Genomic DNA, 15,175 nt, shown 5'->3' with positions numbered 1-15,175 from the left:
CATGAAAGCTTGGAGTCCTGGGCCTTCTTTCTCTCTACCCTCTCCCTGACTACTTTCATTCATAACTGTGGCATTAATTCCAATTGCAAATGACACATAAATCTTTCTCCTGGGTCCATATATACACCTGCTATTTAATGTCACCCCTGGGATATCTCAAAGGAACCCCACACTCAACATGTCCTCAAACTCCTATCTCCCCAACCCTCTTATCCTTCTGGAATCCTGATTCTCTTCCACAGCACCCTATGTATCACCAGGCATCTAGAAACCTCAATCTCCCTCACTCTCATAGCCAACCCATCACCAAATCCTATGGATTTTATTTCCCACACTTCTCTCGAATCCATCCAATCTTCTCCATCTCCACCTGGCCACCTCCCCCAGTACAAGCTAGCTCTAGTGTCATGGCTTCCTTCCTGGTATGTGCTACATGATTCTGGACCATTCCCAAGTCCTTGCTATGCACACTGTAACTAGAGTGTCTTTGTAAAGCACATCCAGTTACACCATTATTCCCTTCATAGCCTGTTTACCCATTGCTCTTAGGGTAAACAAAGCATGGAGTTCAAGAACCTTTATGGTTTGATACTCAAGTCAGCTATGGAATGAGTTATGGCTAAATTTACAGCCAGACTCCATCACTATTGTCAGTGTGACCCTGGGCAAGTTACCTTCTGAATCCGCCTGTATCTCAGTTTCCTGTTTTGTGAGATGGAGTAATAATGGTACTACCTCACATGGTTGTTGTGAGAATTAAATGCATTAAGCACTTAGAATGGTGCCTGACCCATAATAAGCATTTGATAAGTGTTAGCTCTTATCATCCTCTGCCTCCCCAGTCTCATCTCCCGCCCCACCCCTCTCGTCTCTGTCTGGCCACATCGGCTTTCTTTTGGGCCCTTATTCTCCCATGTTCCTTCTCTCTACGGGGCCTTTGCACATGCTGTCTCCATTGGCACTCTCTTTCTTTCCTCTTCAGCTATTCACTTCCTGACTATGCAGCTTCAGATCACAACTCGGGTGTAATTCCCTTGGGGGAAACTCTCCTGGAGTTCCCTGATGGGGGCTGCTCATCGTTATCATTTTACATTTATGTTGTGATGGTAACAATTCATCTCTCCTACAGACCGTGGACTCCATAAGAGCAGAAACTGTGTTCATTTTTGTCACTTTTGTAACTCGGCATCTAGCAAAGTGTCTGACAAGTAATAAATGCTCAATGAATATTTGCTAATGAGTGAAAGAGGAGCAAAAGAGTATGGAGGCCAACAGGAACACTTAGTAAATATCCACTCACAAGACAGATCTCCCACTTTGAGAAGTTCTCAAGTTTGCCCTGCCCTCAGATACTTCCCCCACTGCCAACCACAGGGACTGAACGTTCTCCAGTAAGAGTTTACACCAAATCCTGCCATCATTTGGTGAGGAGGTCATAATCTCAGGGGTGCGAATACATAATTAGCCAGCACATCAGCAGCACAGGGAGCTCCTCTGACTGAGTCCTAACGGCGCACAGCTGGCACAGAGAGCGGCACCTGAAGGCGCAGAACCTAGAAGACGAGGTGTCTGAGCAGGAAGCACCCTGGGGGCCACCTGCCATCTGCTTCATTATACAGAGGGCGGAAGGGAGGGGCCCAACGCCACACAGCAAGCTCGTGGTGGAGTCAGAACTAGAACCCAGGTCCTGACAACTCGCTCAGAGCTGTTCGCACCACCCGTCGCAGGTCACGAGTTCACTCGTTTGATAAGGGTTACGCACCACTTTGGGCAAGAGGCAGATGCCTGCATGCAGAAATAACTCGGACAGAGGACAGTTGGTCCCTGCTCTTGCAGAAGGGCTCCTATCCGCGCCGTGGAAGCCTGCAGCAGAAAGCAGTCAAAACCAGGCTGCATCAAGGGCCTGCTTCGTGGGGAAGGAGGGGATAGCTGAAGTGGGCCCTGAAGAAGGAGCAGGGAGAAGCCAGGAGAGGGCATCGGAGGCTGAATGAACAGCACCCGTCCTGGGGTTTAGGGGCAGATGTGTGTTTGGGGAGCTGCCCCAGACTGCTTGTAAACTACAAGGAAAAGGGCAGGAGGCAGAGGCAGGGCCCAGAAGGAGTTAGGGCCAAGCAGAAAGAGGAGGAGGAGGTGGAAGACCAGCTGCCCTGCCTCACTCTTCTTCAAAAGCCTCCCCGAGCCCCTGAGGGCTGCCCTTCCCTCTCACCGATACTAGGTCAGCTGAGGATGGACACACACCTGGCCCCAGCTTCCTGCTTCCTGAGGGCTACACAAGGAGCGTCTTCTCCTGCCAAGCTGTGCTGCACTTTCCCGTAAACAGCTGCTGCTGACAGAGGCTTGGAGGGAGGCAGCATGGAGGCCCCTGGATCTGGCTCTGTCAGGGAACAAGCCAGGAGGAGTTACCCATGTACCAGATGGGAACACTGAGATGCAGCCTGGGAGAAGCCGGTCAGGGCCACAGCCAAGGTTAACAGAGAGGGCGGATCTTTAAGGGCATTGGGGCTGGAGTCTGGCCAGGGGGTTGGAAACCTAGGTTCTATGCCAGTCCCAGCCCTGACCTTGTTCCTGAGCAGTGCTGTTTTTCATCAGCCCCTGCCCTCTTCAGGGGTCAGAGGGCCAGGCTGAGACGAGCCTGCTGGCGTCATTGGACGCAGCATTGCTTTCCCACAGCCCTCCTTCCTCCAGCTCCCCTGCTCCATGCGGAAACCTGGTCACCCTTCACCCACCTAGCACTGCCCCATGGGGGGATTTATTACTGGCTGTCCTGCCGTCTGCCCCAGGGTGATAAATCAGGGCAGAGCAGAATCGCAAGCATCCTAAGTGTGGTGGGTATAAAAGGAGGAGGGTCTGGGAGCCACAAGGCTTCAGTGGATCCCAGAGAGCCCAGGACCCAGGAGCAGCATGAACCAGTGGAGCAGAATGCCCCGCTGGGGACTCCTGCTGGTGCTCTGGGGCTCCTGCTCCTTTGGCCCACCTGCAGACGCCGGCGCCTTCAGACGGTAACTGGGGCCCAGAGAGGGTGGCAGGGCACAGGACTTCCCACCTTCCTAACTCCCCTGGCTTTCAGATATGTGATGTCATCCAGTCCTCACCACTAGCTGGGCAGGGAGGTATGGTCCCATTCAGAGAGGTCAGGTGACTCCCCCAGTGTCACACAGCCAATAGTGGCACTAGTCAGGCCTGGAAGCCATGTCTTTGATCCCTGCCCAGAGCTCTTGCCTTCTGCACAGATCACCATGCTAGGCACCGTGGGGAAGGCAGACGTGATTTAGACAGGCCCCTTGCCCTCCAGGAGCTCTCGGCCTGACTGTTAAGAGGAGCGTGGTATGGTTAAGTCTAGCAGGAGGAAGCATGGCATATGGTAAGTGCAAAGCTGCTAGAGTTGAATTGTCAGGGTCTAAACGCTGCTCCACTAGCAGAGCTCACTAGCTCTGGAACCACGGGCAAGTTACTTAACCTCTCCATGTCTCCACTTACAGTTTTTTAAAACAGGGATAATAGGCACCGACTTCCCTAGAGCGGCTTTGAAGATTTAATGAGGTAACACATGTAAAGGCCTCAGCGTGATGCCTCAGGCTGTGAGAGCCCAGCTGTCAGCACGGTAGGGCAGATTACCAGAAAGGTTAAAGAAAGGCTTCAGGCAGCCCAAAGGAGAGAGACTGGACTAACATCCACACTCGGTGCCAGGCCCTGTGGGGACCAGCGATTCATCAAGCCTGCAGAAGGGGAGAGGCAGGATGGGAAAGGGCCACGCGGAAAAGGGGCTTCAGTCTGGGGAGTGCAGACAGGACCAGAAGAGCTGAAGGTAAGAGGGCAGGTTTTAATAACAGTAATAGTTGCTAAGCCTGTAAAACACTTAGGATTCCACAGGATCTTTTCATGTATCTCATCTCAAATCCCCCTCCCAACAACCCAACCGTCCCATTTTACAGATGAGGACATTGAGGCTCAGGGAGGCCACCTGTAAGAGGCTGATCCTCGACACACACCAGGCCTTTTGTTCCCAAAGCCTCTTTCGCCTGCTCCAAGGCTCCCAGAGAGTAGTTGCTGGGTTGGGGGTGTGGGGTGAGAGGACGAGAGCTTCTCAGCTGCACTTGCCCGAGGGAGCCCCCACGCCTGGGGGAAAGGCAGAGCAAGGTGGAATCATTCTCCCTTGTTATCTTCAAACAGAAAAGAAGAAGGGAGTTGGGCCAGGGGTGGAGAGGGAGTCAGGCTTCTGAAGCACAATCATAGGAATTGCGCCACTTGCTGCGTGCAGAGCATCACGCAAGGCACACTACCGTGTGTCTGGGAGATCTTAACGCAGGACCCCATCCTCATGGAGCGCTCATTGCCTTTTACACACACAATTTATATTCATCGGGCAGCAGGCACTTTGTTTAATCTGTACAGTGATTCTCTGGGTAGGTACTACCTTTAAGTCCATTTTTATAGAGGAGTTTATGAGGCCTCAGAAAAGGCTCAGAATCTCACCCCCAGACAGCACCACCTCCATGAGCATTAGCCGTGCAGTGCTGGCTGTGAGCACCAAGGAGCCCAAGTGAAGGTGAGGCCAGTGTGAACGGGAGTTCATGGGCAAGCTTCCTGGAGGAGGTGGTGCGGGCTGCGCTTTGAAGGATGAAAGACTGGGAGGAAGGGAAGGGGAGAAGGAAGGGACTTTCTGAAAGGAGAATGGTAAAGGTAAAGGTCCAGAGTGGGGGCTGCTCTGAGTAACTAGTAGAAAATGCACCCTCTTCGGGGTCGAGCCTTCTCTGCCCCTTAATTTTCCCATCTGTAAAATGAGAATAATAAAATTACCCACCTCATGGGGTGGCTGAGAATCAGATAAGATTATAATTGTGACAATAATTTGTCAACAGCAAACTGTGATATGAATCTGCAAGTCATTTCCATTAAAATATTACACTGACAGGCATGAAAGTTGCCTTTGTGTTCCTGGGTGTCTTGGGGACGTAGACGTGGGGGAGTGACAAGGAAAGGACTGCGCAGTGACAGGGGCACTAGAGCTGAGAAGACGGCGCATTCTCCACAAAGTGGGCTGCAATCCTGGGACAGCCCCCAGCCAACAGTTAGGGACATCTTCCTCCAGCCTTCCGCAAACAGCCTTCATGGAGCCCAGGGGACCCCATATGCGGAATAGGGCCAGACACGCAGCTTTGAATCCCTGCTCCATCACGTCTGAGGCACCTCGTCCCTGTGAGCCTCCGTTTCCTCATCATAAAGCGAGGGCAACAGCTGGTTGCAGGGTTGTGAGGGTTACATGGGGTGTGAACAGTCTTTGGCACCCAGTATGCTGTGGTGCCAGGTCTCTTTAATTGCGCCTCCCAAAGGTGTCAGGACGAGAAGCCGAGGGACTGGGACTTAGGCTCAAGAAGGCACATCTTTCCAAGGACAGGGTGCACAGGCACTCTGGAGACGCGGGCCTCTTTCTCCCTGCCCCACCCAGTTCGGTCAGTCTGCTCCACGCTGCAGCCCTGGCTGGGCACCTGCCCTCGGGCATCCCGGAGCCCCGGGCAGGCTGCTGCAGGCCTCTGCTGCCACCTACAGCCCCCACATGGCACTGCCTCCTCCTGTCCAGCCTTGAGGGGGCACTCCCAGCCTTCATCTCTGTCAGGGGGATGCCAATGCGGGAGCTCCGTGAAGGCAGCAGCGATGTTTATATCTCTAGTATCCAGTGCAGTGCGGGCACGGAGTGTGTGTTCACAATGTGCTTATGAAATGAATGAAGGAATGAGTGAAGGCACACACGGCCTTGCAGCGGTAGGGATCAAAATTAGACAACAGTAGGAAGTTGAGGGTTATTGAATAGCAGCACAGGTGACTTGAGGAGGCTTGGAAATTCTCCTTCAGAGGCCTGAGGGCACAAGAGTGATTCTTAGCTGCCTGGGCTGCGATAGGGAGAGTTGTACTAGAAGTTTCAAGGACTCTGCTATTATTATAGGGGAGTATGGAGCTCTTCTATTTTTTCTTCCTCTGTCCTGGGCCAGGATCTTCCTCAAGAAGATACCCTCAGTCCGGGAGACCCTGAGGGAGCGAGGCGTGGACGTGAGCAGGCTCGGCGCTGAGTGGAGCCAGTTCACCAAAAGACGCTCCTGTGACAACGGCACCTCCCCGGTGGTCCTCACCAACTACCTGGACGTGAGTCCCCGCCCAGTCACTTGCTCTTCCTTGGCTCCTTCTCTCTTGGGCAGAAAGCTTTCTTTGCTCTTTCCATGCTGTCTTTGACTGAGGACCACTAAGCACCCTACAAAATTCCCGTTTCACAGCTGGAAGCCTGAGGCACAGAGGGCAGGAGGGAGTCCAGAGGCAGAGTTAGGCTTGGAACTCAGGAATCTGGCTCTGGTGTCGCCAGTGGGCAGGAGGGGTGTGTGACCTCAGATGCAGGTTTCTGTGACCAGGCTGAGCACAGCCTGACTGCTTACTGCGTCAGTGGTTCCTTCGGGGGATGCGGGGGGTGGGAGGCGGGGGGAGCACCCTCTTGCTTCATATTTTTATTTTGCCCTCTTATCTCATTTCCTGGGAAGTCACAAGACAGTGCCAAGCCTCCCACCCAGGTCTTGCTGGAAAATGGAATCCCAGAGAGGCTGTATGATCTACTTAATCTCATCCCAAGAGCCAACAGGGGTATCAGGCAAGACCCCAAGGCTCCTCAAGCCCCTCCTGCCACCTCTTTCCTTTCACCCCTACAGACCCAGTACTACGGTGAGATCGGGATTGGCACCCCACCCCAGACCTTCAAAGTCATCTTTGACACGGGCTCGGCCAACCTCTGGGTGCCCTCCAGCAAGTGCAGCCCTCTCTACACAGCCTGTGGTGAGCCCCAAGACCTGTGGTGCCCCCCCAAGCCCCCTGCCCTGCCGCGCTTGGGCAGTCCTGCCTCACACCCCGCTACATCCCTCCTGCTACCATTTGAGCTGTTTCCTCTCTCCCTCTACTCCCACTGCCCCTGAGCGGAGAGAGGAAAATGTCCCCCATTTTCCTGATATGGCCACCAAGGTCAAAAAGCAAGCTCCAGGAGCCCCCAGCCCACACCGAAGGCCATTTGCCAGCCTTCCTGAGACTGAGCGAGGACTGAATTCCCAGACCCAGCCAGGCACGTCTGCTCTCCCACCCCATCCTTAGTCAACAGCCTTTTGTTGAGTGCTTACTGCGACCAGAATCTTCTCCTTCTGCCAGTGTTGGAAATTGCTTTAAAATGCTTCATTTGAGACAAAATTCTCAGAGATATGGGCACATGACAGGGGCCCAAAGAACACAGTCCTTGACTGATGAAACACATTTTCCAAGCCTCCACCCTCAGGGCCACCCCCTCCCTGCACCTAAGTCCTCAGCCACCCGAGCCTACCCACAACGCGCCTGCCTCTGAACCCCCGTGCTGGGCCGCTCTTGGACAGACCTGAGCCTATGTCCCTCTGCCAGAGATTCACAGCCTCTATGACTCCTCGGAATCCTCCAGCTACATGGAGAATGGAACGGAATTCACCATCCACTATGGATCTGGGAAAGTCAAAGGTTTCCTGAGCCAGGACGTGGTGACTGTAAGTGGGACTGCCCCAGGTCATCTGACTCCTTGCCTTTTGTGTCCCCAGCTCTCTCTTGCCACTCTAGGGCCCGTACTTGGGGAAGGCTCAGTCCAGCCCACCTTGGGGCCTGGGGAGTTGAGGAATACCCTACTCTGCCACCTCTCGCTAGAGCCACAACACAGCAGCACCTGCGACAGAGCAAGCCTGAGCTCTCTGCTGGATGCTGGGTGATTTATGGAGGCTTTTGCATCTAACTCACATGTAGGGCTTGTCCTGAGCCCCACAGGTTCCAGTCAAGTAATCAACTGAGGTCACCCAGCTCTGACTGGCTCCTAACCAGACCCTAGACTGAAATCAAAGTCAGAGTCAGGGGAATTTTTGACATCATAGTCAGGGTTGGTTTTAGGGTCAGGCATAGGTTTGTTAAAAAACAAAATTCAACTGAGTAAATCTGAAAATCTAACCGGCTTTATTAAACGATTCATGCATCAGGCAGCATCTCATCTGGCATAGAGACAGATACTTGAAGGGGGTACACAACATGGAAGGCTTTTATAGTAAAGCAGATGGGTCAAGGAAATGAAGTCATCAGCAAGGAAAAAATGAAAATTCATTGGAGAAAGGTAAAAGTTCAGGTGACGACAGCTTCTCGTTGGCTGAGCTGCAGCATTTTCCATTGGCTCAGCTTATTGCTGGGCAAGAAGGAAGTCTTCCTCCGCTCTGCTGGAGTAGTATAGCAGTTGTACTTCCTGTTTGGGAGTACAAGGTACTCTCATCCTGTTGGGGTCAGTAACTGACCCTTCCTGTTTGGAGTAATTGAGGAGGAGTGGTAGGGCATGAGAGCTCCCTCTACAGGCCTCCCCAACTCCAATTTTAGTTGAGGTATCCTTGATTAGTTTTCACAGGTTTTAAGGTCATGGCTGAGGTTAGAGTTTGGGATCAGGGTCAGGGCCTGGTTTTCTTTTTCATTGGCCTGTGTCTGACTCCTCCCCATTCTGGGGTTTCTCTAGCCCTGAGCTATGAGAGTTAGGAGAGGGCTGCACGTGGAACCTGGAGGAAATCAGTATGAACTTACTTCTCCCCTTGTCTGTGAAATAAGGGAAAAAGGAACATCAAGGGCAGGCCTGGCTGTGCTGAAGAAATCCTTAGCCCATATGGAGGTGGGGGACTCAGACCCAGTCCTGCCGCTGTGAAAGCTGGGCCACTGGGGAAGGGGAATGGGAGTTCCTGGCATCTTTTCTGCTCCTGCTTGGTAGTACTGCCTTTTCAGCTTCTGCCCCTTTCAGTCACTGGGCAACCCCAGTTCTCTCTGGACTCCACAGCCTGGATGTATACAAGGAGAGAGAGGGTTGATGAAATGGTCTTACCCCAAATTGCTATACCCTGGAGCATATGCATCCCTGGGGCCCCCAGTGTGGAAGCCCAGACCAGATTCTGGCCAGGGGATGGGCAGTGAGCTTGGTCTCCTCCAGTTCTTCCTCCCACAGGTGGCCGGAATCACAGTGACACAGACATTTGGAGAGGTCACGGAGCTGCCTTTGATGCCCTTCATGCTGGCCAAGTTTGATGGGGTTCTGGGCATGGGCTTCCCTGCACAGGCCGTCGGCGGGGTCACCCCCCTCTTCGACCACATCCTCTCCCAGAGGGTGCTAAAGGAGGACGTCTTCTCCGTCTACTACAGCAGGTGGGCCTGGGACTCCAGGGGCTGAGGCAGAGACAGGGAGAGAGGCAGAAGAGCTGGAGAGAAGGAGGAGAGTGTGGGCCAGATGTGTTCATGATGACGTGATATTCCGTCCGTATCTAGAGCTTCACTATCCAATATGGAAGCTACTACTTGCATTTAAATGAACTAAAGTCAAACGAAATTAGGCATTCAGTTCCTTAGCCTCACTAGCCACATTTCAAATGCTCCACAGTGGCTACCATATTAGATAGTACAGATACAGAACATTTGCCTGATTGCAGAAAGCTCTATTAGACAGCGCTGCTCTAGAACAAGAGGAGAATGCAGGGTGGGGGGCTGGGAAGCAGGCATTGCTGTGACCTAGGGACCCTCCCCGTGAGAGCCCACGGCTCCTCTCACACAGCAACAGCCGACTTCATTCATTCATTAATTTATGAATTTGTTTGCTCATTGATTCGACAAATATTGGGTGCTTATGTGCCAAGTGCTGTGCGAGGCTCTGGGGGTACAGCCATGAACACAGTGTATGAGACAGAGTCCCTGCCCTCACAGAGCCTATAGTCTGCAGGGAAAACAAGAAACATTACAACCTGTGAGCAACAGCAGGGAGCACAGGGCTGAAACCCGTAGGTGCTTTTCCATTCTAGGCTGAGCTCACATGCAGCTCCGCCAGCCTGGGGAAGCCGTCGGCAGCTGTTGAGCAGGGCTGTGATCTGCTCCGAGCTGCTGGGTTTAGAAAGGTGGTCTGAGCTGGAGACAAGGGATGATAAGGGTAAGAACATGAGGCCAGTGGCAGGATGGAGGCGAGGGTTGGAGTCCAGAGAAATCGCAGAGGTAAAACAGAGAGGAGCGTCTGGTTTGGTGAGAAAAAAGGAGGCGTTGAGAAAAGGCCCCCAGTCGGCTCTGCCATCAGGAGCAGTCTTGGGAAGAGCCATTTTAGAGGGGAGCAAGGCCAGATGGTAAGTAGTGAAGGTGCGGGTGTCAGGAAGTGAAGGGCAGATGTAGGCTGCCCTGAGAGATTGAACAGGGAAGGGAGTTTCAGGTGGGGGTGCAGGCAGAGATGCAGAGAAGCAGAGAGAAGAAGGTAGGTGTTTTAAATGCTGGAACACACCTGAGCATGCTTGCAGGTGGAGAAGGAAGCCAATGGAAAGTGAGAGATTGAAAATGTCGGGAAAAAGCGGAGATAATTGAGGGCCCAGGAGCCTGGAGGCCATGGAAGGGAGGAGGACCCAGCAAACAGGAAGAAGGCGGGCCTTGTTGAGGAGAGGGCCTGCCTCTTCCTTTACCCTGGGAGGGGAAGGAGGGAACATCCCTAGAGATCTTGAAGTGTCAGGAGGGGCGGAAGGAGCTTGTGCTGGCATGTGCACATACATACTGGATTTGTAAAAATGCAATTAACTGCACTTGCACGAATAACATGTGCATACCTACACACCCATGCACACATGTGCATATACTCATGCCTCCTATTATGAGCTCTGGAAAACCCCATCACACACACACACACACACACACACACACACACACACACACACACGTGTGCGCGCACACTCTGGAAACCAGCCCTAAAGTAGGCCCTGAGCTGTGGGAGGCATTGTGCAGCCTGGAGGAGAAAGCAAGGGGGATCCGCTTCAGACTGGGCACCAGGAGCCCTGGCTCCAGTCCTCCATCACCCCGCTCCCCGCCTGGGTGACTTTAGGCAAGTGACTTCACCTCTTGGTGACTCCAAACCACAGGCTGGTGAGGCTCACCAGAAACAAAAGCTTCCTTTCTGCTGTGTCTCTTTCTCTGCAGAAATTCCAAGTAAGGAGACGAAATCCCCCACATGGCCCTGACCCTCCAGAGCACCTGGCCCAGAATCACACATGCCACTCGCCCAAAACTTACCTCAGCAGGCCCAGGCTCTGCCTAGGAGCCAAAGTTCTCCACGCCCCACTCCTGCCCACCTCATGCCCCTGCCCACCCCTGCCCAGCAGCTCCCCAGAGTCCCCTCCCGTGCACTTGCTCAACCCACAGCGGCCCAGAGCCAAGGGAAGGTGGGGGCAATTTGCGTCTTGTTTGCATTCTACTCTCTGTCCCTGTGCCTGTTCCTTTTCTGTGACCTCTCTGGGGATGCTTTATTGGATGCGGTTGGACTATCCCCGAGCCACCTCTGGCTGGGCTTGGGGAGGGGCCAGAAAGGTGGAGAAGCGGTGTGCTCCACAGCTTCCCAGCCTTGCCCTCCCGCCTTCCTCTGCCCCACCCTGCACCCTGCCCAACCACCCCCATCCTGTGGCTGGGGTCGCTGGGTCTCGGAGGTTATGGGTCTCCAAGAGCCTCTGATCTTCCTTTTAGGAATTCCCACTTGTTGGGGGGAGAGATTGTGCTGGGAGGCAGTGACCCCCAGTATTACCAAGGGAATTTCCACTACGTGAGCATCAGCAAGACTGACTCCTGGCAGATCAAAATGAAAGGGTCAGGAATCTTCCACTCTCCCAGCTCTCCAAAAATGCTGCTGCCGTGGGGGTGGGGGGGGGATGGAGGGGCAGGGTCTCTCCTGATGCAACCACTTCTTAAGGTACAGCCAACATTTGCTCTCTGCCTGCTCTGTCCAGGGATGGGGAACAGAGATATGAGGAACAGGGGAGGGGGCCTCCTGAGAGGAAGTGGAGGGTCACTAAGTCACGTGCTGAGGGAGAGGGACAGCACCTTTTCTCCTCCAGCTCACGCCTTACCCATCCCCCAATGCATCACTGGACCCCAGCATGGCCTCCCATCACCTGCCTGCCCTCAGGAAAGCTATGTAGCCTGGTGGTGCCCCATCAGCCTTCTGCCTGTCTGACTGTGGTCTCCCCCAGGGTGTCTGTGAGGTCGGCCACCTTGCTCTGTGAGGAGGGCTGCATGGTAGTGGTGGATACCGGCGCATCCTATGTCTCGGGTCCCACCAGCTCCCTGAGGCTGCTTATGGAGACACTGGGGGCCAAGGAGCTGAGCTCGGATGAAGTAAGAAGCTGGAGGGGTGGGTGCCAAGGGTGGGGGGAGCACCACCTGATCGAGGCCCTGAAATTACCCCAGGCAGCATTAGGTCCCAAATGAGGCCATTTGGGGCCTTCCCCTCCTCACCTCTCACACTCTTTCCCCAGGGGAGGGGAGCATGCACCCAGCCCTCTCCAGCAGAGGGCCCAGGCCAAAAGCACAGGGCTGTGTCTGCGGGGGGACTTCCCACACTCAAAGGGGCTCCCTCTACCCTCGGCCCAGTATGTCGTGAACTGTAACCAGGTGCCCACACTCCCCGACATCTCCTTCCACCTCGGAGGCAGAGCCTACACACTTACCAGTGAGGACTACGTGTTACAGGTGAGGCCTGAGTCTGCCCTCAGCGATAGGGAGGAAGGGTGGGCAGGGGCCCCCAAAAAGGGACAAGTTATTATGCACAGATTAGATGCTAGATCAGTGGTTCTCAAACTTGGCTGCATGTTAGAGTCAGCTAGGAGCTTTTAAAAATCCCAGTAACAAGCCACTTCCCATATCTATTAACTCAGAAGCTCTGGGCGTGGCACCTGGGCATCAGAGTTTTCAAAATTCCCCTGGGCGATTGCAACGTGCAGCCAAGTTCAGGAATCGCTGTGCTCATCCTCTTGTCTCCAGGTTCTCATCAAACGCCCCCAGGAATGCTGTAGTCCTGTATCTCATCTCCTTTCATATTCAGTTGACTTAGCGCAGTGAAGTGACTGGCCTAGGGTCAGAAGCTCTGCCAGACTGTAAGCTCTTGAAGGTAGCACTGTGCCTGACGCATTGTCTGCCCGGTGTCCAGCTCAGTGCCTGCATCCAGGAGGCGTGCGATCCATGAGGGGTTGTAAGGGCCAGGATGCGATGGAGGCCCAGTGTGGATGGGGGAGGGGTGGGAGATGTTGCTGAGGACAGCTGCTGGGGTCAGGCAAGGTGGAGGGAGAATGGTTATGTGCTGGGCAGTGGAGAAACCCTCTTGTTTCCTGCCAGGATCCCTACAGTAATGATGATCTGTGCACACTGGCGCTCCACGGTCTGGATGTCCCACCGCCCACTGGGCCTGTCTGGGTCCTGGGCGCCAGCTTCATTCGCAAATTCTACACAGAGTTTGATCGGCACAACAATCGCATTGGCTTTGCCTTGGCCCGCTGAGGCCCTCTGCTGCCCAGGCGGGCTTTGTCCTCAGCCCTAGCCCAGAGCCAGAGCACTCTCTGGGGCCCCCGCTGCCTAGCTTGTGCCCTTGCGCAGGAGCCTGGGGCGTGGAGCTCCTCCTGGACGCTTGCCCTGCTCCCAGCACCAGCTCTTCCCAGCTTTGAGGACAAACAGAATAAAGACTTCATGTTCATAACCCTGTTGCACCTGGGTTCACTTGGGTTTGAAACAGAGAGGCACGGCCGTGTGATCATGTGTGGATAGGAACGTGACACAGAATGACAAACTACACATTCACCTGCATGCACAGGTTCCTGTGTGCAGGGATGATGCCATCCATCCCTTTAGGTGGGGTTGTTTACACAACCTTGGGTGGGAAGTTTGCAGAGAGCCAGCCCTGTGCCCCTTCTAGCCTCTCGAGGACCAGGGCTAATGCTGTGACAGTCACTGTGGGTCAGAAAGATGCTCCCAGCTTGTGGAAGCCAGCCCCAAGCTTAGGCTCTGCACTGCTGAGCTAGCCAGCCCTGTCTCTGTGCACTGCAGCCCTCCCCGTCCACCCCCCCCGCCCCCATGTAGCCATTTACACCTGCAGTCTAGGGCACTATCACCTAGAAATCACAAGAGATCCGACATGTGGTGAAATCGAGGCTCAGAAGATGGAAGGCATTTGGCCAAGATCACTCAGTGAAGTGTGAAAAATCAAGACTAGAACCAGCCTGTCTGACTCAGGTCCTGGGGGACCACGTGCAGGTGTATCTTCTCAGGAACAGAGCTTCCCACACCCTGGTATGGGGCCGTGTGCATAAGCACACAGACGCATACTGCTCCCCTCCATCTCATGGACTTGGGAACAACAGGCTGAAGTCTTCTCCCACTCTTACCCCTTGGGCCGTCTGCAGGAGATGCACAGCTTGGGGAATGAGAGGCAGCACCCACCTGAAGCCATTGACACTGTCCCTCCTCATGGTAGCTGCTCACTCCTCTTTTGACCAAAATGGGTGAGGCAGTGCATGGCCTAACCAGGCCCTGGCAAACCTCATAGTTCTAGAATTGCAGGCTCTTGGGATTGTGTGGAACCCCATCACTCCTCTAGGACAGCATGCCTGCAGGCAGGAGCTGTCTGCAGCATCCCTGCGCAGAGCCTCGAGTGTGAGCCTGTGTTCAAGACTCTGGACATCTGCCGTCTCCCCCTGTGGCTCGCTTGCCTGCCTGGCTTTATTTTCTCACTGCAGAAAGGAAGGGCTGGAGTCGGTGTCCTTTCCAGCTCCGACATCCTGGGGCTCCACGACCTTAAGTGGGCAGCTCCCCCCCATCTCCTACACTGTCCAATATGGTAGTCACGTAATGGCTGTTTACATTTAAATTAAAATTAAATAAAATTTAATAAAATGTCACACCAGCCATATTTCAAGTGCCGGATAGTCACATGTGGCTAGTGGCCCCTGCACTGGACAGCACAGATATACAACATTTCCATCATTGCAGAAGTTCCACTGGGCAGAGCTGGATTCTGGACAGCAATAATGATAGGGGCCTTGTGGTTGAGAGGTTCCTGAACAGGCCAAAGGGACCACCCGGGGAAACAGAAAAGGGCCCCTTCTCTGTAGGCACTTTTCTGGGTGGGGCAGTGAGAGCTCTCCCACCCAGCTTCGTGACTAGTGAGGTCCCCGTTGGCACACCGACGCCCAACATGCAGCACCCCACGTCCTCTCTTCATCGAGTGTGTGTGTTTTGGGGGGTGGGGAATTTGCCTTGAGGGCTCCCTGCAGTGAAGGGCCTTTGAGATGCAGCAGGGGCCGCTCCCCAGAGCTTTCTCCAGGAATCCAGG

The 15,175-nt window shown here is 54.1% G+C and overlaps 1 protein-coding gene across 2 annotated transcripts; it reads left to right on the top strand.

Annotated features, from left to right (window-relative positions):
• Positions 1–2,901: 2,901 nt before the first annotated feature.
• REN (renin) lies at positions 2,902–13,529 on the top strand. Of its 2 annotated transcripts, XM_004425137.3 has the most exons (10): positions 2,902–2,999; positions 5,988–6,138; positions 6,690–6,813; positions 7,420–7,538; positions 9,011–9,207; positions 11,002–11,010; positions 11,542–11,661; positions 12,045–12,189; positions 12,445–12,543; positions 13,186–13,529. In XM_004425137.3, the coding sequence occupies exons 1-10, from the start codon at positions 2,902–2,904 to the stop codon at positions 13,345–13,347; spliced, it is 1,224 nt and encodes a 407-aa protein (XP_004425194.1). In that variant the 3' UTR covers positions 13,348–13,529. The 2 variants fall into 2 exon arrangements, with proteins under 2 accessions (XP_004425194.1, XP_087274307.1); XM_087418181.1 differs by lacking the exon at positions 11,002–11,010.
• Positions 13,530–15,175: the final 1,646 nt, after the last annotated feature.

Source organism: Ceratotherium simum, chromosome 2, assembly GCF_057802395.1.
Source record: "Ceratotherium simum simum isolate JZ-2026a chromosome 2, ASM5780239v1, whole genome shotgun sequence".
In the NCBI taxonomy this organism is placed as follows: Eukaryota; Metazoa; Chordata; class Mammalia; order Perissodactyla; family Rhinocerotidae; genus Ceratotherium; species Ceratotherium simum.
Note: the sequence above shows the minus strand (reverse complement) of the source record. Positions and strands in the feature narration are given on the sequence as shown.